Below are 22049 nucleotides of genomic sequence, written 5' to 3' on the forward strand. Positions count from 1 at the left end.
CATCCTCAGCAAGGTAGACTTTTCATTTCTTGTGTCTGCACACAAGGCATTTTATTCTGCCTTGTATGTTTTAAACAGAAACACTGTAACTGGAGAATAATCTCATCGTTGAAGGTACCATCCTGTACCATGTCTTGCCACCGCTCAGTTTGTACTGAATCCAAACCATACTGCAATAGTACATAAGCTGCTGCTGCTCCAGATTGTCAGGTCTGGCTGGGATGTAGCTCAGCGGCACAGCACCTGCCTGGCAAGCGCAAGGTCCTAAGTTCGATTCTCAATACCAAAAAAAAAAAAAGATTGTCAGGATCGAACTTTTTTCACTCATCAAGATAGGGCCTGGTGGTGAGATCCTAGAGGCTTCCCACTGGCTCAGCTTCCGGCCTGGTCTCTTCCTGGGTGGTGACGCCAAGGAGCGTTACCAGGTAGCTCCTTCTAAAAGCGGCAGCTCCTTCTAAAAGTGGCTCACCATATAAACAAATGTTACTGATTTGGAGTTGCTCACATCTCCTTCTGGAGTTGGATTCCAGGTTCTTCTTGTCGCCAACAAAGAACTGAATGAAACAAGTGCAAAGAAGTGGCGAAGTTTATTTGAAAAAGTAAGAGAGAAATGGGCTCTGCAGAGTAAGCTTGTCGAGGAGAAAGCAAGGTAACCAAAGTACGCTCTGCAGGAGACAGGGCAGACTATGGTGAGGAAAGTCACGATTGCCTAAGGCAGATTTTGATCAGATAAAACAGCTATGCGAAATGCTCACCAAAAAAATCCACAACCCAGGGCCAGGAACCCGAGGAAGGTGCTGTCCGAGGCTGTGCAGTCAGCACTGAGAGACCGCAGCACCAGCACCCAGCTCTTCACCATCTGTCCCCCGTGCTGTCCAGTGAAGCCCGGGGTCCCTCACTGAGACCACCCCATCTTGGCCCCTCTGCTTCCTGCTAGACTGGAGAATCGTCTCATCGGCCTGGGGATGGACCCCGGCCTAGCGGACGCCGGGCACTCCACACTGAGCTGTCTCCCGCCCTGCTGATCTTTCTGAAGCCTGCCTGGTTACAGAACAGCAGTCTCTCCTCATTCGGAGGATGAATACCCGCCCACTGGCCCCATGTCTAACTGCTAGGAGGCCAGAACACAAGCACAAGCGATTGTCTCCCTGGAGGTAGCCGCACCTAAAACACACATCAACCAAATTATTTTGAAATTTCTTAACCACCCACACCCATGTGTTTTGGGCATTTTCTTTGGTGATTCATGTCTTAACTCAATCCATCTTAGTAAGAATGAGTAGATCTAGTACCAGATACTGCGGCCAGTACTGGCGACAGAGCAGTGGACGAAACACACACAAGTAGCCGCTGCAGTAGAGCTTATCCTCCCACACATACCCAGCAGCTGGCATAGCAGCCGGAAGAGAAGGTGTCGGCCGGATAGCAGCACGGTGGGCAGTGTTTCTGAGAAGGCAGCACTTTGAACAAGCACTGAGCTACAAAGCCACGCGGGCTTCTAATCTAGGGCATTAGCATCGCAGGCAAAATGGCAAATGGAAAGGCGCCGTATTCAGAGCAGGCCTGACTGCTCAGGAGCAGAGGGAAGCCGGCACCGTTCACCTGGAGGGCCATGAAGAGCAGCAAAGACCACATGGTGGGGCTGATCACAGACTGCCCTGGGCGTGGGAGCCCTGGGCTCTCATTCTGAGGAAGGCGGGGAGCCACTAGAGGGTTCTGAGCACAGAGCTGACACAACCTGCCTTGTGCAGGGTTTTGTTTTGGTTTCTTTTACTTTTTTATTTAATTGTGAAAATTTGTTTTTCCAATCTGCCAAACCATAGCTAATGACATCTACTCAGCTGTGATTATGAATAGTGGCGATGATGTGACAGACACGCTCAGGACTTCATAGCACGGGGGCACCGCCAAGCACTCTGCGCTCAGAGCAGCGCCTGTCTTTCTGTTGTCTATAATAACAAAATGAGGCGTTGCTGTTGACAACGGCACACTTATGTGTGAGTGGGGCCCTGCGGCAGGAGAGACCAAGGCAGCTATCCAGGCGAGAGATGCCAGGCCTTGGGCCTGGGGAGCCGCGAGGCCAAGAGAAGAGGTGGCGAGAATCCGGTATGGCTCTAACGTGTGGGTGGATGCAGCGCTAAGCCCACGCCGCAAATCTAACCTCCTGCCTATTTTGTAAGTCGTTTTACTGAGATGTAGTCATGTGTTTGCTTACACACTGTCAATGGCTGCTGTGGGGGCAGAGACGAACAGTTGTGACCTCATGACATTCAAGACCAGAAATACATACTGACCCCTAGCTGGGGATTTAGCTCAGTGGCAAAGTGCCTGCCTGGCAAGTGCAAGGTCGTGAGTTCAATTCCTGGTACCAGAAGAAAAACAAACAAAAACAAACAAACAAACATACTGACCCCCTAGCCCTCTGCAGGGACAGTTTGCCCAACCACAATCAGTGTATGAGATAAAGAGAAGAAACAATGTTTTAGGTTTAAGCAACTAAAAAAAAAAATGCCATCATTTACTGAGATGACCTCCTGGAAGAGGAGGTGAGAACCCAAACCCGGCTGTGGGTGTGCTCCTTCCAGGTGCGCACTCGCCACGCAAGCCCAGAAGTCAAGCAGGTCACCGGAACAGGAATCCTTGAGGATGGAGAACGGGCCTCGCCCGGAGACTGAAACTTAGGAATCATCAAATTAGAAGCAGCAATTAAAGCCTGGAAAGCAGATGAAATGAGCAAGAGAACAAGAATAGATGAAGAGAACAAGATCTGAAATACAGAACCTTGGTACCCTTCTGTTTTACACGTTAGGAAAATGAAAAGGAGCCACCAAAGAACTGAGAGCAGCGCAGACGGGCCAACGCTCCTGGAGCGGGGTGCTGCCCACGCCGAAAGGCAGGCGTTTCAGGGGGAGGGCGGGAGCCACATCCATGAGGTGACAGGCCCGACGGGACAGTGACTCAGAGCCCAGCATGTGCGGCTTCCCCCACCTGCAGGAGGATCAATAGCGGGCACAAGGGCAGCGGGCACAAGGGCAGCGGGCACAAGGGCAGCGGCAGACTCGCCCCAGAGTCCCATCAGGAAGAGGTCAGGGGGCGGGGTCTGGCAGGGGACCTGGAGCCACCATGGAAGAAGCAGCTGCACAGACCCAGCCTGTGACAAAAGCCACCTGAGATGGAAAATCCGGAGACACAGGAGAGGGCCTGGGGAAGCATGACGCTGGGTGAGAAGACGGGGGACCCAGGGCCAGGCACGGCGGAGGCAGGCGTCATGCAGGAAGGCAGGCGGAGACCGCGACAGGCCTGGGTGCATTGTCTCCATGACACCGTGGACTGAGTGCACAGGGAAGGAGGTGCCGCCCTTGGAGGATGCGGCAGGAAACCAGCAGCAGAGTGAGAAAGGGCCCAGGAAGTGCGGCACGGCCGCCTATGGCATGAAGGGCGCACACGAGCTGGTGGTCATGAACTTGAAACAAGCCAGCCTGGTTCTGGTTCTGAGAATGCTTCTCGCTTTGTTCCAGCGCAAGAGACAGATGCCAGGCAGGGAAGGGGACTCAACTGGAATCGTGGCTCAGCCCTCAAGACAAATGCAGAAAGGGCTCTCTAAGCAAGTTCTCAACCTGCAGGTGCAGACATGGCCTGATCTTGGTGAGACAAGCATCACCGGTCTTAGAAATTGTCCCAAGGAAAAGGGAAAGTCACCACTGGAACCCTAAACACCCCCCCCATCCCACAGAAGGACCATCACAGCGTCTCGAAGATGTACAGTTCAAAGGCTCGTTACTGACTGATGCTTAGGGCTGAACTTCCCTCTTTTAGTTAACAGAACTCTAGTTAAGCTTTTATCCTCATGAGCTAAGGAACAAAAACTTCAAATGCTTGTTTGCCTGGTTTTTTTGAGAGCATCTCATGGGGCTGGGGATTTAGCTCAGCGGCAAAAGCGCCTGCCTGGCAAGCGCAAGGTCGTGAGTTCGGTTCCCAGTACCAGAGAGAGAGCATCTCACTATGTAGTCCAGGCTGTCCTCAAACTTGTGTAGATCCTCCTGCCTCAGGCTCCCAAGTGCTGGGATTACACGTGTGTGACCACACCCACTTTCTAACTGCAAATACTTTTGACAAACAATCCTAGATCAAGAAGACAACGGGAGGGCTGGGGATTTAGCTCAGCAGCACAGCGCCTGCCCAGCAAGCGCAAGGTCGTGAGTTCGATCCCCGTTACCAAGAAGACAACGGGGAAAAAAAAAGTTATATGGGGGAAGATCAAGTCATCTCATGTACAGGTACAAATTCTCTATGATGAATGTGATCATTCTGTATATCTAAAATGTGCCAATAAAATCTGGGAAAAAAATTATTTTGAAACCTGACTATGGCATAGCAAATCAACTATGGAACTAACAGTCACATAACAAATAGATTGGATGATCCATGCAGGTCTCTTAACACCTACTTTTTCATAATTTAAGTAATCATACAATAGCAATTATAAGTATAATAGCATCACTAGTATGTTTGATAGAAAAGTTCACATACAAAAGTTTTCAAATATACAAAAAGAAAAGCCAACAAATATACGATAGGAATCAGTATCATTTCTCAACAATTAACAGCCCTGGATATCAACCAGGAGCTCATTTATTTTAAGTAAATATACTTTTACTAAAATTAAGGAGAGAATTATAAACTATCACTGGTATGATGGCACACACCTGTCATCCCAGCACTCGGGAGGCTGAGACAGGAGGATTGCTGTGAGTGCAAGGCCAGCCTAGACTACATACTGAGTTCAAGGCCAGCTTGAACTATATAGGGAGACCTTGTCTCAAAACAAACAAAAAAAAAGAATTAGGAGCATTATAAACTGTCACGTCAGGTGAACCCAGGGCCTCACACATGCTAGGGAAGGGCCCAGCCCCAAAGTTCTACTTCTAGCCCCAGGTTGGTTTCTACCCTGAAATTTTATCCAAAACATTCTCTGCCAATATAGCATGAAGAGAAAGAAATCCATCAAAAAAAAGGGGGAGGCACGGCTGGAGATTTAGCTCAGCGGCACAGTGCCTGCCTGGCAAGGGCGAGGTCATGAGTTCAATTCCCAGTACCAGGGCGGGGGGACAAAATCCGTGATTAGAGTGTTGTCACCCGACAAGCATTTCAGTCTTGTGTTTTCAGGTGATCTTATTTGAAGGGCTGGGGCCTGTGCTTGGCATGGACAAGGCCCTCCAGCACCACTGAAAAAGGGGAGGCAGGGAGAAAGAAAGAAAACAGCATCCACTAAATTCATAAAACAGCAGAACCAAATTCACTCTTCATCATCTTGCCCTTGGAGGTAGGACCCAAGAGCTTGTTTTAGAAAAACAGCCGGGCATGATGGTGCACACCTGTAATCCCAGCACTCGGGAGGCTGAGGCAGGAGAACTGTTGCGAGTTCGAGGCTAGCCTGGGCTACAAAGTGAACTCAAGGCCAGCATGAACTGCGTAGTGAGACCCTGTCTCAGAAAAGACCAACTGAATGAATGACTAAATAACTAAGTAACTAACTAACTAAATAAATAAATAAATAGAAAAACACAGAAGGTAGGGAAAAGGGGCTGGGGATATAGCTCAACAGCCCAGTGCCTGCCTGGCAAGCATGAGGGTGTGAGTTCGATTCCTGGTACAAAAAAAAAACCAAGAAGGTAGGGAAAAGAAAAACAATTAGTTTTAATAGATCTTTAGCAAAACGAATAGACAGGGGCTGGGGATTTAGCTCAGCGGCACTGCACCTGCCCAGCAAGCGCAAGGTCGTGAGTTCAATCCCGGTACCGCAAAAAAAAAAAAAACGAATAGACACTAACAAAACACACCTGGCACTGCTCTTGCTTTAATCTGCTATGGGAACAGAACAGGAGGAGCCGAGAACTGCAGCCCCCCAGGGAGGTGGCTTACCTGCCGCGCCTATCGGGGAGGTAGCTGGGGTCATGTTGTGGACATTGAGGCCGAGACTCTGCGAGGGGCCTGGGGCTGATGCTGCGATCGGGGCCCCCGGAGGGTTCTCCCTCTGGGGCGAGGTAAGCGGCGTGGTGGGCTGCGAGGTCTGTCCACCAGCGAGTCGTGCCAGGCGCCTCCGGCGAATCTGCAACGGGAGAGGAGAACGGGCACCCTGTGACCATGAGGGCCAGCCACAGCCGAGAGTGACGACAGGCACTGGGTCGCCAACAACCGAACCACACCCGCTCAAAAGCCAAATATGCCTCACAGAGAAAGTACTCACTTGGGAGAAAAACTCAGCTAAACAGTATTCGTACAAGACACCAGCTCACTATTTAAATCCGTCCCTGAGTCACCTTACCATGATTTTTTTATTTGGTTTTGTTTTGTCTTTTTGAGACAGGGTTTCACTATGCAGTTCAGGCTGGCCTTGAACCTGCAGTGATCCTCCTCCTGCCTCAGCCTCCTGAGTGCTGGGATTACAGGCGTGCGCCACCACAGCTGGCTCTATCTTGGCTTACTGTCATTCCTGGATGGGTACTATGAATTTCCAATAAACATACTACATTCTAAACACACTAAAATCTGCTGTTATTTTAATGACATGGCGTTAGGCGGTCATTTTAAATGGCCAGTCAAGTCACTGAGAGAAACACAAATTACAATAAGACACAAATTTTACCAGAAGTTTCAGGAGCAAAACGATCAGGTTATTTTTACTTGATTGAAACAAAAGTACAGCCTGCCACTTCCTCCTCAGAATACCCCGGAGCTATCAAACCATTATGAACACTCGTCACAAAATCCCGGCGGGTCACCAATGTTCCCTCATACTTTCCTAGCACTTCATTCATAACCCAACACCTGCCGCTCAGGCAGTGAGGACGGAGCGGGCTTCGGGGAAACCATCCGGCCAGGAGCGAGGAGGGTGGGAGAGCTGAGTCACCACAAGCCCTGACCGGGACGGTGCCGTCCGACAGAGGGAGGCCTGCCTGTCCCACTAACCCGGCAGAAACCTGCTCCTCTTTCTGTCCTTGGCCTCCCAGCCTCTGCCGCAGATCAGCCCCGACTGAACTCCATGGCCCCTGAAGACGCCTGCTGGGTCAGCTGTCTACTTGGGATAGCCCCAAAAAAAGTGAAGTCTCCTTTTGTCTGTTTACTACAACTTCTGTGGCACTTCCTGTCTTCCGGCTGTGTCTTAAATACTTTGTTTCAGCTGCAAAAAGATCCACTGCAACAGGTGTTTGCATTGTGCCCACTTCTGCTACGAGCAAATTGAGGCCAGAGAGGTCAGGCACACCTGCTCACTGGTGAGAGACACCACTGGCATCTACTCTTCTCCTCTCCACACCAACAGCCCAGGGGTCCCTAGGGGTCTCCGTTCCAGAAGGCCTGAGGCCAAAACTACTTTCAAAGAAACACCAAGATGGATGTTCTTTCCCCTTGTGTCCTCCAGCAGTATGTGCTGGAGTTTACCGGTGGGACTGTGCAACAGATTTGAGAAGGAAGCTAATACGAGAACCCGGCTGCCTTCTAAAGATCCACAAAAGCAAAAACAGCGACAGAGTTCTCACTAAATTGACTGCACGCCATGCAGTTATCTTCCTTTAAAAATACAAATGTAAGCCAGGCATGGTGGTGCATGACTGTGATCCCAACACTCTGAGAGGCTGGGGTAGGAGGATCACAAATTCAAGCCCAGCGTGGGCCATTCAGTGACATGGTTAGATCCTGTCTCAATCAATCAATCAGTTAATCAATAAGTAAGCCAGGTCTGGTGGCGCACACCTGTAATCCCAGCACTCAGAAGGCTGAGGCAAGAGGATCACTACAAGTTCAAGGCCTGTCTGCACCACATAGTAAGACTCTGTCTCAAAACCAACCAACCGACCAAAAACAGATGGCAGACTTTATGCTAATGTATTTTATCCCAATTTTTAAAAATAAAAGTAAGTTTCAGATTCAGGCCAGAATGTTTCTAAGGGAATCTTCAGGATAATTTTGTGTTTTCTTAAAGACTTCCTTGGTTACTAAGTGCAAAACAGAAAGTACCTGCTGGTCAGCATCCAGGGTGAGGCTTGACCCTGTGTTTCAGTCTCAACTCCCTTCTCAAGGGTCTGCTGAACAGCTTACCTGCTTCCTCGTCACCTCTCAGTTGCTTTGACTGGTGTCAGCTTTGGCAATGGACTATGATAACTGAATCAGAAACACTTTTGTTTTTAAAAATTGGGAAAGTAACATTAGACTCAAAGGGCTGCACCCTAATTGGGTGTCATGGGTAACTGTACTCAATAGAAGCCTCAGACCAAAAAACACGAGCTGCTTGGGTTGTTTTGTTTTTGTTGGCCAGCAGTGTTCACAATCTGTTTCTTTTCTCCCCCACCAATGGAAAAATTTTCCAACACCTGAAGTATCTCTGAGATCAGAAGATGGTGTTGCTCTCACCACCCCAGTATTATTTCGAAATCGGACAGGCAGTCAGGGTGAGGCCTGAGGGACTCAGGGCAGAGGATGAGAACACATACAGCTGTGGCCCGAGGCGATCTGTTGAAGGCCAGGCCTCAAGATAAAGATGGAATGACCAGGCCTACCTGCCGCCCCTGCGGATAAGATAATTGGTATCACTTGGTCCGATGAAGGTACCATAGAAATCAGTCACTCAGGTGGGTGACCAGGCCCTCCTGATCCATCCTTCCTAAAAGGTTCTGGTTCTTTCCATGTATCCTTGCTTCGTGACCTGCTTCCCCACTGGATCAACATGACCTAAACACCTGTACTGGTATCTAACTGGCTGGTCACGGCTTTGCCCCACTTTGTACCACCTCCTGCTTTTGCTCTATAAAACTTCCTGTGTAAAATAGGGTCTGCGGCAACCCACTTGGGCCCCCTCCTGTCAGGAGTCTCTCTCTCTCAATAACCTCTAGACCTCTGTTGTTCCTTAAAATTCATTCTTCGATTCTGGGGAACACGAGCTCGGTCTATCTGACATCTGGCAGGCTGAGTTACATTTATTCCCCATGTATCACCAGGAAGGGGGACACACAGCCTGGCACAAACCTGCCATGCGGGACATCTGGCACTTCGATGAGGGCCCCGGAGAACAGCAGGAACATAAATTGCTCCCACGGACCCCAAACCAGCACGGGATGGGGTTGGGAGTGGTCGGCAACAGCCCCAAACCAGCCTCCAAATCAAAAGCAGGCGGCGGAAGAGGCCCCCCAGTGGCCCAGGTCTCACAACGTCCCCGTCAGAGGCCCACATCCCCAACACCTGAAGCACAGGAGGACGTCCTGGAAGGCTAGCAAGCTCTAGCAATGTCCTAGCAATTTGTTGTGCTGCTGTTTTCCTTATTCATTAATGCAAATACCTGGAACCACAATTTCAAAAATCTAAGCACTAAGGCACGTTACCAAGGGGTTGGGGATTTAGCTCAGTGGCACAGCACCTGCCTGGCAAGCGCGAGGTCATGAGTTCGATTCTCGGTACTGGGGAGTGGCGGGGGAGCACGTTACCACGGCTTCCCTACAGCTCACACAGCAGTCACAGCGGTTCTTGAATCAAATCACTCCCACAAACTCGCCTTGAGCCCTGTGGCCTCCCAGGGCCTCAAAATAAAAACCGAGTCCACCCCGGGGCCTGCAGAGCCCGTGACTGCGGCCACACGGGCCCTCTGCCGTCGCTGCAACAGCCCAAACCCTGTCAGCTCGGGCCACCGCGTCCCTCCGCCACGGGCACAGTCCCTAACACTTGGCTCGGCCCTCCCTGTCTGCTGTGGCCGCTTCCTGCCACCTTCTGGGAAGGCTCCCTGCCGAGCAGACCTGGCACAGCCCTGGCCACCACACGCCTTCCACGACACAGCCCGAAGGACTCCTTTCAGCACTAACACCGACCTCGCCTCTTAGTCTGGGGGCAGCAGGTGAGGGGCCGCAGCGGGCCTCCTGCGTGCCAAGGCCCGTTCAACTCCCCAGCTCTCTCCCCCGCTTGGGCCAGTTCTCAGCACCTGTTCCCTGGCAGTGTGGAGGCTCCAGAGAAAACCGCGGCTCCCCCGCTCGCCACGCAGCCCCGACACTGAGCACAGTGCGCTGTGCGCCGTGCGCGCGGCCCTGTTAATCAGGGAGGAATGAACAGACGCAGCCAGAGAGAAGCGGGAAGCCGCACACTAGGACAGATGAGCGGGTATGCTCGCACCTGACCCTCACACACGCAGTCCTTCTCGGACACTGATTCACTCAACACTCCCAAGAACGGGACACCTCCTACCCATGTGGAGCTCAACTTCCAGAGGAGGCCAGGAGGACGTGGCCGAGGGCACACAGACAGAGGGGAGTGGCGGAAAGACGGGGTGCGGCAGCTGCGGTACCTGGGCCGGGAACCCTTCCGGCACAGGCATCTCAAGCCTCTCCGTGCGCAGTTCAGCGGGTGAGAGGCAGGTAGGCAGGTGGCCGGGCCAGTGCCGGGGCCACAGCAGAATGGAGCAGGGGGACACAGTGACACCAAGGGGACGCAATGCCACCAAAGGCAGAGATCAGACTGGGAAGCCTTTGAGGCCATGGGGAAGGCCGGTGCTGGGAAGCCCCTTCGCGTTCGGCTCAGGGGAAGGATGTTACTTGACTTCCAAATTTACTATTCTGACTGCTACGGAGAACAAACTATGGCAGACTCTGGGGAACGTCCATGAGAGACGGGAGCAGAGGTGGAGGGCACTGCGGACGGGGTGGGCAGCTGTGAGGACTGAGGTCAGCAGCAGCTCGGGGGCCGTGGTGACGGCATGGCACGGCTCTCAGGGTGTGGGTGGCTGGGCGGAGGGCACAGAGCACAGGGAGGTGAGGCACACACCAGAGTCTTGGGCCTGAATCACTATGCATAGGAACAGGGAAAGGAACCCAAATCCAGGCACATGTCTGCTTATCAAACGTGCAGATGAGCTGGTGTAGTGGCACATACTTGTAATTCTAGCACTCAGGAGACTGAGGCAGGAGGATCACCACTTCATGGCCAGCTTGGATTGCATAATGAGACTCTGCCTTAAAAAAAAAAAGTGTGCTTTAATTTTTAAAATGTGTTTGTGCATATACTCCAACATGACAGGAAGCCTAAGAAGAAACACTTTAAATTCTCCTAGGAGTTAGACATGGTGGCGTGTGCCTACAATCCCAGCAGTTGGGAGGCTGAAGCAGGAAGATCGCTTCAAGTTCAAGGCCAGCCTGAACTACATAATGAGACCCCGCCTCAAAACACAAAAAAATCTCACAGGAACTAGTACATATTTGGGATTTGCTTGAAGTTGTGAATTTTATTACCTTATAGGTGGCTAAACTCAGGAGCTCATGCTTAATTTCAAATCCACCCTTACTACTTATTACCCACGTATGCTCAAGGTAAGTCACTTCCGCTCCCTGCGCACCCAGCCGGGCTGTGAGAATAAGGCAATTAGAGGTTGAGCGCCCCCAGTCCGCGCCCCTCCCTGCTTGCTCCCTGACTAACTTACTCCACTTCATGTATTTATTTGTGTGCTGCTTCCTCCCCACCCACCTACTCAGTCTCCTTTCTTCTCAGGGCTTTGCTTGCTTGTTTGTTTGTTTGCTTTGCATGCTGGAAGCAACCATAGGTCTCCTGGGTGCAAATTCAAAACAAGCATGCTAGCCCTGAGCTACACCCGCAAGCCCTAAGATTCTTAAAGGATGGGCCTTTTCTCAGGGTTTTCTAATACATCCCTAACGGGTGAATGGTCCCTGGCCCACAGCTGGTGCTTCTTAAAATATTTGCTGAATGCATAAAAGAATGAATGAAAATTACTAGAAAAATACCCATAAAATTGACTTTTTTAGTTCATTACCTATGGGGGGTTTTTCTTTTTGTTTGTTTTTGCAGTACTATGGACTGAATGCATGGCCTTCACACTGAGCTACATCCTCTAACTCTTTTAATTTTGAGACAGAGTTTCAGTAAATTGCTGAAATGCCCAGGCTGGGCTCTAATTCGGAATCCTCTGGTCCAGCCTTCCAGAGGCCTGGGCTTATAGGCACATGCTACTTTGTTTCATGTGGGGCCTTTTTTCCTTTCTTTTCCTTTCCTTTCCTTTCCTTTCCTTTTCTTCTGAGATGAGAGTTTTGCTATGTTGTCTGCCTGGTCTCAAACAAATGTGTGGGTTCAAGGGACCCTCCCACCTCAGCCTCCAGAGCAGCTCAGAAGACCATTGACTGCACCATCGCACCAAGTTTATTATCACCTTTCAAGAGAACATTCACCTTCAACCTGGATGCCACCTCCAGCCTGATACACAATTCAGATGTCCTACTCTGCGACAGAACACAGAATGACGGTCCAGACACACAGCAACGACTGGAAGGCAATTTTCCAAGGAGAAAGGGACTCGCTCATCAATACCCCTCCCACTCTACACACTGTCAGGAAAAAGAAAGAAGAAGAGGAGGAAGGAAGGGAAGGAAGGAGGGATGAAGGGAGGAAGGAGTTTCACAGCAGGTACGGTGGCACATGCCTGTGATCCCAGCTGCTTAGGAGGCTGAGGTGGGAGAATGACAAGTTCAAAGCTAAACTGAGCAACTTAGTGAGACTCCAGCTCAAAATTTTAAAAACAATTTTACAGAGGGGGAGCTGGAGATTCAGCTAAGTGATAGACCACCCCTGGGTTCCATCCCTACTACTGAGAAGGCAAAACAAATTGTTTGCCTGAATGTCACAGAGACGGCAACCAAAGCATTAAAAAGGAGCTTCCAACTCCTCACTTACACCCTAAGCCACAGCCAAACGCGAACACTGACCGGGAAATGTCATTCCTAGAGCCGGCCCCGTCCAGCCTGTTTCCGCCTTACTTTGTCAGTAGCAGCGAGACGGGGCTTCCCTCGGAGCTGTTCTATCCTTACACAGGTTCCCACCACCCTTCCCGGACCGCACGCAGATTCAAAGGGCAGCGGCTGCTGTGCTGGGGTCAGGAGCTAAAAAGGACCAATCTAAGGGCTCCTCTCATTTGGCAGTTTGTGGGGATCCCTGAGACACTGCTCCCAATTAGTAACATCCTACAAAAGTACCTCACTTTTCTACTTCAAGCAAAGCAAACTCCAGTGTAAGAACACTTGCAGTACCCTGCAGAATGGTCTTCTTCTAGGGATCTTCCCCACTTTTATGATTGTTTTTATTTTCTTTTTAAGTAGTTGGCTGTATGTAAAGCTTATAAAATGCTACGAGAAGCTGGGTGTGATCCCAGTTGGCACATGCCTGTAATCACAGTGCTTGGGAGGCTGAGGCAGGAGGATCAACAAGAGAAGCCAGCATGGGTTACATAGTGAATTCAAGGCTACATAGCAAGACCATCTCTCGAAAATAAAGCTCCAAAAGCACTGTCAAGCTAAGCTCTCCCCCTTTTTAAAGAAGTAGGTTAAATTCAATTTGCCTCTGTCAGCCTGTACATATGAGGACAAAAATATGGACAATTACATTTTCTTTCAATCTTAACCTTAGGGCCGGGAACATAGCTCAGTAGCACAGGCGCCTGCCTGGCAAGTGCAAGGTCCTGAGTTCAATGTCCAGTACCAAAAAACCAGAATGAAACAATCTTAACCTTAAAGCAAGAAACGGCTTAGATTTTCCCTCAAGGATTTCAATCAAACACAATTCGACCTCCTCTCCTGCAAACTGAAGCTGATTCAGCTCTTGGCTAATAAAGCGTTTTCTATTATTTTCTCAGCAGGTTCTGGAGAGCCCTGGAAACTCTAAGAATAATTTATAGTCACATGACTAACACCTATGCGCACTTGCTACATGCTAAGGGTCTCACATACTTAAGCTCAGTTAACAACCCAAGGAAGCGAGTGCATGTACTTTCCCACCTTCGTGTCAGCATCCTGAACTCGGGCTGGGTTGACTTGCTCAAGGTCACAGCTAAAAAGTGAAGTGGCTGGGCATGGTGGTGCACACCTGGAATCCCAGCACTTGGGAGGCTGAGGCAGGAGGATGGCTGTGAATTACAGGCCAGCCTGGGCTCCAAATAAGTTCAAGATCAGCATGAACTACATAAGGAGACTTTGTCTCAAAAAGAAAAAGTGGAAGTGGATCTGAATGTAGAGCTCACGACCTGGACTGCACCTGCCACAAACACCTGCCCATCGCTCTGCTGACAGAAGCTGCTGATCGGTGACTGAGCGAATCAGATGGCAGCACCCTGATTCCACGTTTACCCTCGGAGCAGCAACCCCCAAACTGCTTTTCCGAGGAGGCTGGACAGGAAGTGAAGGATCACAGCGGTGCACTGATCAGGCAGGAACCCATGACCACACGAGCAGGCTCTCACTAAGAAAACAGTGCGCTGCTGGGCTCTGCCAAGCACTGTGCACCAGCACTACCGCAGGCGCTGAGGGTGACCGACACCAGAGCCACCGACCCTGCCCTCGGGGGCGACAGGTCCCCCGGGAAGGAGGGCAGCGGCCACGGGACACAGCAGGGCGAGGAGCGTGGGTAGAGAGGGGACACAGATCGGTCTGCTGCACCATGACTGCTCCACTGGGAGTGGACCAGAGGATACACCTAGGAGCTCCGCACTGCTCCTCAGAAGAAACTGTTCCACTCCTTGTGATGCGCCCTGCTTTCAAAACGAGCTGTAAACTTCTGTGTCTCTTACTACAAGTTTTTTAAACCCTGACCTGAAAGTAGGTTTCCAAGGGCACATAGTGATTTCCTTTATTTTTAATTTTTTCTCCCTTTCTTGCTTGCCTGCTTGGTTTCTTTGTTGTTGTTGCTTTGAGACAGGGTCTCACTGTGTAGCCCAGGCGGGTCTCCAACCCCAGGCGATCCTCCTGCCTCAGTCTCCCCAGTGCTGGGATTACAGGTGTGTCCCCACACCTAGCCCAACTCCCTTTATTTTTAAAAGGGTGCATGTTGACCTTATAGTGGCTATTATTAATCCAAATTATACACATTTATAAATGGCGATAACACACATTTCCAACTTCTGGTGACAAGAATGAAAACCATTATTATTATTTCCGCGATTGTCATAACCCTGAAAACAGTCAGGTGTGGCCCTGCCCAATGTGGTCTTCCCTTCAAAACTCAGGGCACCAAGGCAGCCTCTGGTAGGGACACCACAGGCCACCGGGCACACTGCCCACCCTACCCTTTCTGTTCGGTCACTCGCCACACAAGTCCCAGGGCCAAAGTCCCCATGCAGCAGGCGGGGGGCTGTGAGTCTGCGCCACCACAGCCAGGGCAGCCTGCCACTGACGCCTCCTGTCCCGTCCCTGCTCACGGTGTCCCTCTCCTGCCTTCTTCGGGTTTGGGCTCATGTGGGCCTCTTCCTTGCAGCCCATTCCTGCCTTGGCTTTATTTGATGGTTTGTTACACACACACACACACACACACACACACACACACACACACACACACACACACACACCTCCACCCTAACCAATGTGTACGTGTGCCTGTCTACAGGCGCGTGTACGTCTTGTTACAGCTTAGATCTAAAACGTCCTCCAGAAGTCTCCGGTCCAGAGCTGGGGCCTGTCAGAAGGGGTGCCAGCTGGGAAGCTGTTGCTGTCCCCTTCTCTCCCCTTCCGGTCTGCCCTCCCTGCCTGCAGCCCGCCGCCCCTGGGCAAATCCCCTACAGGAAATCCCTGGTCAACTACAAGCGGCTGTTGGGTGTTGTCTCAGCGACAGGAGAGCGGCTGAGACACATGCACACACGCACATTCATACACGGGCAGAAATAAAGAGGATTGGGGGGACAAGTGCTGATTCCAGGCAATTCATCCAAATTCTGCTTATCTGACCATTTTCATCATCAGCTGCAGGGAAACAGGACCCCGCCAGGTCCTTCCTGCTGTGGTAGGCGTCACACAGCAGGCAGTGGGCAGGACCAGCCAGCTGCCCAGGGCACAGGAGGAGGGACATGCGTGGCATCGCCATGCCCCTGCTGTAGACTGAGGAGGCCACAGCAACATCTGCCCGTGAGCTGGCCTGGGTTTCCTCTTTTGGACAGAGGGCGCTGGCGCAGGGAGGAGAGCCTGTGAGAACCCACGTGATCTGGGTGAGGTGTCTGGACACGGCAAGACACAGGCAGGACAGGCAGGCCGGGACAAGCCCACAGCGAGCTCAGAATGCCATCCACAGGCACTGAACTGGTTTGGGAAGGCCAGGAGGAGGTTCGCAGGATGTAAGCAAGGGAGTAACTGGGTCTGACTGATCTTTTAGAACAAACACTCCACCTGGGCACACATCTGTGATCTCAGCACTTGGGAGGCTGAGGCAAGAGGATCGCTAAGAGTTTGAGATCAGCCTGGGCTGCATAGTGAGTTCTGTTCAGGGCCAGCCTGAATCACAGAGAAACACCCCATCTCAATCAATCAATCAATACTAGCTGCTGTGCAGGGAATGGACTGAGGAGGGGCAACAGTCCGCCTCGCAGTGCGGATGTGGAAGGGACAGTTCTGGGGACAATGAATGCGTGTAATCAAGAGAACCTGGTCTTTCTTTGGAAGTGAGATGTGAGAAGAGTGGATCCTAGACTTTGGGTCTGGGTATCTAGATGGATGGTAAATTTCCCTAATAGGAAATACAGAAAATCTTTAAAAGAGAAAACGGCAGACACAGTGCTTGTGCCTACAGTCCCAGCTACTCCGGAGGCTGAGACAGAAAGATCACTTGAACCTGCAAGTCTGAGGTCAGCCTAGGGAATAGAGCAAGATTCCATCTCCAAAAAAAGATAAAGGAGCTGTGATTAGAGTAGAGAACATGCCCTAGAGGCAGCTTACGTTTGTTTTACTCAGTGCTACTGTTTCCTGTTCTAGAAGAGACTTAAGTAATGAATGGAAAACACATCAAATGTATACATAAGGAAATTAAGACAGAAGCAGAATGACAGGAAAAATAAAGACAAAGGCAGGAGAGAAGCACGTGGTGTGAGGCAGATCTCGCTCCTGATACCAGCGGACACCACATCAGGTGGCAAGACCCAATTAGGGGGAGAAATTTCAGAGTGACGCAGATGAGGGGACCCAAGCATTGCCTCTTGATGGAGACCATTACGAAGCAGCTCTGAGCAGGATTTAATATTAACCAATTGGCTTTCCGTGTTTACTTGTGAGTTGTCCGAAGCTTAGGCTCCTTGTCGGGGGACGGGCAGTGGACTCACAGTAAATGAACCTCTACGAGTCACTGGTCACCACTGAGGCCTGTAGTGGCCTGTGAAGCTGTGAGCCTCAAAGGACAAGATAAGACCACTGCTGAGGACGTCTGGCTGCAAGCCCAATTAACTAAAAGGAGACTGCAGCTGAAGGCTCACATTCCTGTAATAAATGCCAACCTAAAGATAAGGTAGTTCTGATTGACATAACTTACTACTTGGGAAAATTCTCCCAAGGTCCTACGCAGTTTCCTGCATTTTCTTCAGTATCCCCTCCTTTGTTTGAAAACCAAATAAATACGGGCCACCTAGAGAAATCTTGGTCTTAGCCCAGAGAATCTCGAACTCTGTAAGAGAGCTGTACCCTCCTGGGGCCCTAAAATCATTTCAATTGTCTCATTTACTTAAGCCTTTGCCATCCACTCGTTTGGGAGATTGCGGGCCTGATCAGCCCACAATAACTAAGGGTTCATAATCTGATAGCCTCTGCTCACATAGTTCAACTTAAGGAGAGATTTTAGAGGGCCTGGGACCCAAGTTCGAATCCCAGGACCTGTGAAGGCCCGCAGGGGCTCTTAAGATTCCAGGAGGTCCCCACCCAGATGAGAGTAGAAACCTCTCCCGCATGGGCGGCTGTGAACCCCTCACTGGGCACCCGGGGCCTTGCACCTCCCAGCAGTCCTTCTAAATTTTGAGAAAGGTTCCTGTGAAGTTGCTGGGGTTGGCTTTAAACTCATGATCCTCCTGCCTCAGCCTCCTGAGAAGCTGGAGTTAGCCCAGGGAGTGCTAGTGGGCCCCATGGACAGGCAGAGCTCAGCAGCCTCAGGCGCGCTCTGGGGCGGCTGCGGCTTGGCAGAGACTGCAGGCAGGCAAGAGGCAGCGGTGAGAGGGCTTGGTGCACACGCAGCTGCGCTGAATCTCTCCTCTACAGCGGCCTTGTGTGACGCGGAGCGGGGAGATGAGAACCCCAAGCAGGCGTGTCCTACGCTGTCGCGGCCGTGTACCCGGCATCTGCTCCTCGCTGAGCATCCCCCGCCCTGCTACCGCCGGGAGGATTCGGGCACCCCACCTTCCCGCACTCTGTGGGCTCGCTGTCTTCTAAGGAAAAACACCAGGAAACGCAAGGTGGAAACAAGATCTTCGCTCAGAATGCCCTGAGGATTCTAAAGTACAGAGCAGGGTGAACGTCGGTCCTCAGAAGCCAGGGCGCCGGGTCCATACCGGTGCGAGGAGTGGCTTCTTTTCCACCAATCCTCTGGCGGCTATGGGAACCTTGTGGAACGGCTGCATGGACATGGTCAGCAGATGGACAGACAGATGGACTGACACTGTAAGAGCCGGTGCTCCGTGTAAACATTCAGAGTATGGAGCCAGCTGCTCTGGGAAGAGGGACAAAATGTTTGCTTAGTCGCCCTGGCCAGGCGAGAGTCCCTCTCCCAGCAGCAACCTGACCAGGAACAGGACTGGCTCCAGGGGACACAGGCCACTGGCCTCTCCTCAGGGTCACGCCTTAGCATGTTCCCCTGCCTCCCCCCACTCGAGGGCTTCCATAAACAAGGGCTAACAGCCCAGTGTGGTGGCCCAGGCCTGTGATGCCAGCACTTAGGAGGCTGAGGCAAGAGGATCACCATGAGTTACAAGCCAGCCTGAGCTACACAGTGAGACCCTGTCTCAAGATACACAGAAAAAAAAATTAAAAAAAAAAAAAAATCAAGGCACTAGCAAAGTCCCACGCTGTCCCGTCCGCCCAACTCCCTTGTATGAGAAGTCACTTCCCTCTGCCTACACTAAGGAGACACCTGCAGGGGGCCGGCGTGCCATGTGGAGAGAAGGGCAGAGGAGCGACGGGCAGGCGGGGCGGCGCTGCGATGGGGTCCGGCTCACTGCCTCGTCCTGGCCGGCCCCATGCTGCCGCAAGCAAGCTCTGCTCTCTCCGGAGCTGCGGAGCTCTGCGGACATGACGCCCAGACAATGGGAAGGAGTGGCAGGCTGGCTCCACACCGCTCTTCCTGGGGCTCTGCTCAGGCCCTGGGGGCCGGCAGCTCCTCCACCTGCCCTCCCGCCAGCCCAGCTCCATGGGGCCTCCCGGCAGCCTCTGCTTTCCCGAGGCCAGTGAGAACCAAGTGCCACTCAAGTGAGCACCAGGTCCTCACGGGCAGCAGCCGCAGCCGGCCAGTGCATTCACTGTGGCCCAGGAAGCGGCACTGCCATCCTCTGCCTTGGGGGAGACAAATAAAAACCCACAGGCCCCAGCCAGGTGGCACTGCCTCTTCCTCCTTCCTAGGCCCAGGTCTAGGAGGAAAAACCACTGCCATGCCCCTCTGGCACGATTCTCCAGGTACCAGCAGCACCAGCTTGCAGGGCCACCTGGATGGCCAGGCTGCGGTGCTGACTGCGTACACAGACACAAGAGGCCCCATGCTGGACCCAGTGCGTGTGCGCGTGGTACCGAGGTCGCTCACCTCGCCCCACACACCCCATTACCAGGCCTCTGTCATGCACCCCTGCCCCTGCTCAGCTCCCAGAGCCCCATCCACCGCTGGCTCCGACTTCCGCAGCAGGCGCTAAGGCAGGCGCTAACTTGCACAAACAGCCCTTCTGAAAGTCCAGCTCCCTCTGCCCGCTCGGACAGCCAAGGACCAGGCGCTCCAGCAGCTGTCAAGGGCGCCAGGGTAAGCAGGACAGAGCGCAGCCACAGGGGCGGGCAGCACTGTCACCCTGAGACCTCAAGTGTTCCAGTCATCTCTGGCCTCACTTCCCAGACTTTTCCCCCGACCTAAAAGCATCTACTCAAGTTACAAAAAGCCTGATTCTTTTCCTGCCATATTTCTGCGCCACAGAATATGATGACCGTGTCTAGGACCCAGCCCCAAATCAAAACCAGAAAGCGCCTAGCGTTTCCACTCAGACGCTGCTGCCAGCCCACTGTCAGCGGCCCAGTGCACTCCGCGCATGACCCCACCCGGGAGAAGTCTCCGGGTCCTCTCAGCCAGAACTGCGCTCCCTCGAACACATCTTTACCCGCACACCCTCCTGCCTCCCTGGTTTCCTTCTTGTGAGAGGCAAATCCCTCACCACCCCAGGAGAACTCTTCAAGTTCAAATCTCCCAGAAAGAAAACAAAATGCACACAAAGGCCAGGATCTGGGAATTACTAGCGAAGTGCCACGTTCCAGTCACTAGCTGTCCGCTGAGCTCCTGCAGCCTGGCTGCATCGGCCGTGGCCACTCACCGCCTTACACAGCCTGGCCACCAACCCGCGGGGCTGGCCTGGGACACAGAAGTGGCTTCACGGTCATCAGAATCAAACTGGTGACTATATATTTTCTTAGAGAGAAAAAGGAGTGTTGCCCTCTAACTCTCCAATGTCAGGTAGCGATTATACATTTTCAAATTGTGAGCAGATTTATAAACTGCATCAAGGGCCAGGTGTAGTGGCGCCCACCCATAATCCCAGCATTTGGGAGGCTGAGGCAGGAGGATTGTTCAGAGTTCAAGACCAGTCTAGGCTACAAAGTGAGCTCAAGACCAGCCTGAACTGCATAGCGAGACCTTGTCTCAGAAAGACCAAAAAAAAAAAAAAAAAAAAAAGCTCAAGAATTATTAATACAGAAGCTTGTCTGCATTTATGTCATCGATAACAGATAACAGAGTGAGTGGCTAATCACATCCTGTCCGCTGGTGGCCGCCATGAAACAAAGGCTCAGACTTGCTTAATTATGGACAGAGCTTTCCCGAGTCACTTGTGACCCTTAAGAATTACAAGCGGGTGTGGTAGTGCAGCGCGCTTCCAACCCCAGCACTCTGGGAGGGTTTTTATTGTTTTGTTTCGTTTTTAACAACACAAACCTGGGGCAAGTTTTATTTGGAGATCTGATTCTGCTAAAGCGGAGCAAGTCTCTTTCACAGTTATAGTCCCAGAGACCAAGTCAGTTCAGAGACGCCAGGGTTCAAAGGTGTGTTTCAAAATCAACAGACAAACCCACAGCAAAAGGAAGCCGCTTTTAGATGGGCCCGGAACGTACTGCCCGGGTGCAGTTCTCAGAAACAGGCGCACTCGCCAAGGAGATCAGGCGGGATGGAGCCAGCGCCTGCGGAAGGAACGCCTTTTACGTAAGTTAGCTCTGTGGCCAGAGTATTCACTCCTTAGAAAATGCAGGGCGGTAGCGAGTCCCGCTGGCAGCAGGGGGGAGACAGCACCGGTTTCATAGGGAGCTTCTGGGCCCCTGGGGTCAGCAGCTGTTGGTGCGTTGCCGGGCAGCCCTGCCGGGGCCTTCACTGCCTCGAGCAGCGCTGCGCTCTGCAGCGTCTTTGGGAGAACATTTGAGAGTTCAAAAAAAAAAAACCCCAGTCTCCTTCTCGAGACAGCGCATGTCTGCACAGAGCTCAGCCTCCTCACGGCTCCCGGGGGAACCGCGCCTCCCCTCCACTTCTGTCTCCACGTGCTACAGGACAGTGGCCGGCGGGTACGTGACCACACACCCCGGCCCCGGTCACTCAGGGCGGTGGGCGAGAACCTTGGGAGGGTACCTGGAGCATGGTCCAAAGTTAATGGAACTGTGTAGCTCTTGTACAGTGAGGTAGCCAGAAAGTAAATGCCCTCAAAAATATCTCTGTAAGCCACGCCTTGATTGACACCATTTTTATAAACCATTACCTCACTGTGGGGAGTCTGCTTCAGGCTCTTCTCGGCTTTATCCATGAAATCTTTCTCCTCAAAATACAAGTAACTCTTGAACTTTATCAAAGCCTTGTCTTTGCAAGTAGCGGGCAGCAACTTGGCTGTGTCTTCAGGAAGACTGACATGGAACCCCAGGACCTCTCCCTGGCCGTAGCCAGAAAAGCAGTGTTTGCCAGTGGACTGGTAAAACCCTTTTTGCTCTGCCAAGAGTGGCTGAGGCCAGCCTGGGCAACTTGGCACCTCAGCGATTCAGTGAGATCCTGTCTCA

The 22049-nt window shown here is 51.9% G+C and overlaps 1 protein-coding gene across 4 annotated transcripts in view; it reads right to left on the reverse strand.

The window, feature by feature from the left end:
- Positions 1–22049, reverse strand: part of Ube4b (ubiquitination factor E4B) — a 107164-nt gene that overhangs the window by 67572 nt on the left and 17543 nt on the right. For all 4 annotated transcript variants that reach the window (XM_005404021.2, XM_005404020.2, XM_013504257.1 and 1 more), the window contains exon 2: positions 5923–6109. In XM_005404021.2, the coding sequence (XP_005404078.1) occupies positions 5923–6109 (187 nt within the window). The remainder of the gene's footprint in view (positions 1–5922; positions 6110–22049) is intronic.

Source organism: Chinchilla lanigera, unplaced genomic scaffold (genome assembly GCF_000276665.1).
Source record: "Chinchilla lanigera isolate Chin_1 unplaced genomic scaffold, ChiLan1.0 scaffold00085, whole genome shotgun sequence".
Taxonomy (NCBI): Eukaryota; Metazoa; Chordata; class Mammalia; order Rodentia; family Chinchillidae; genus Chinchilla; species Chinchilla lanigera.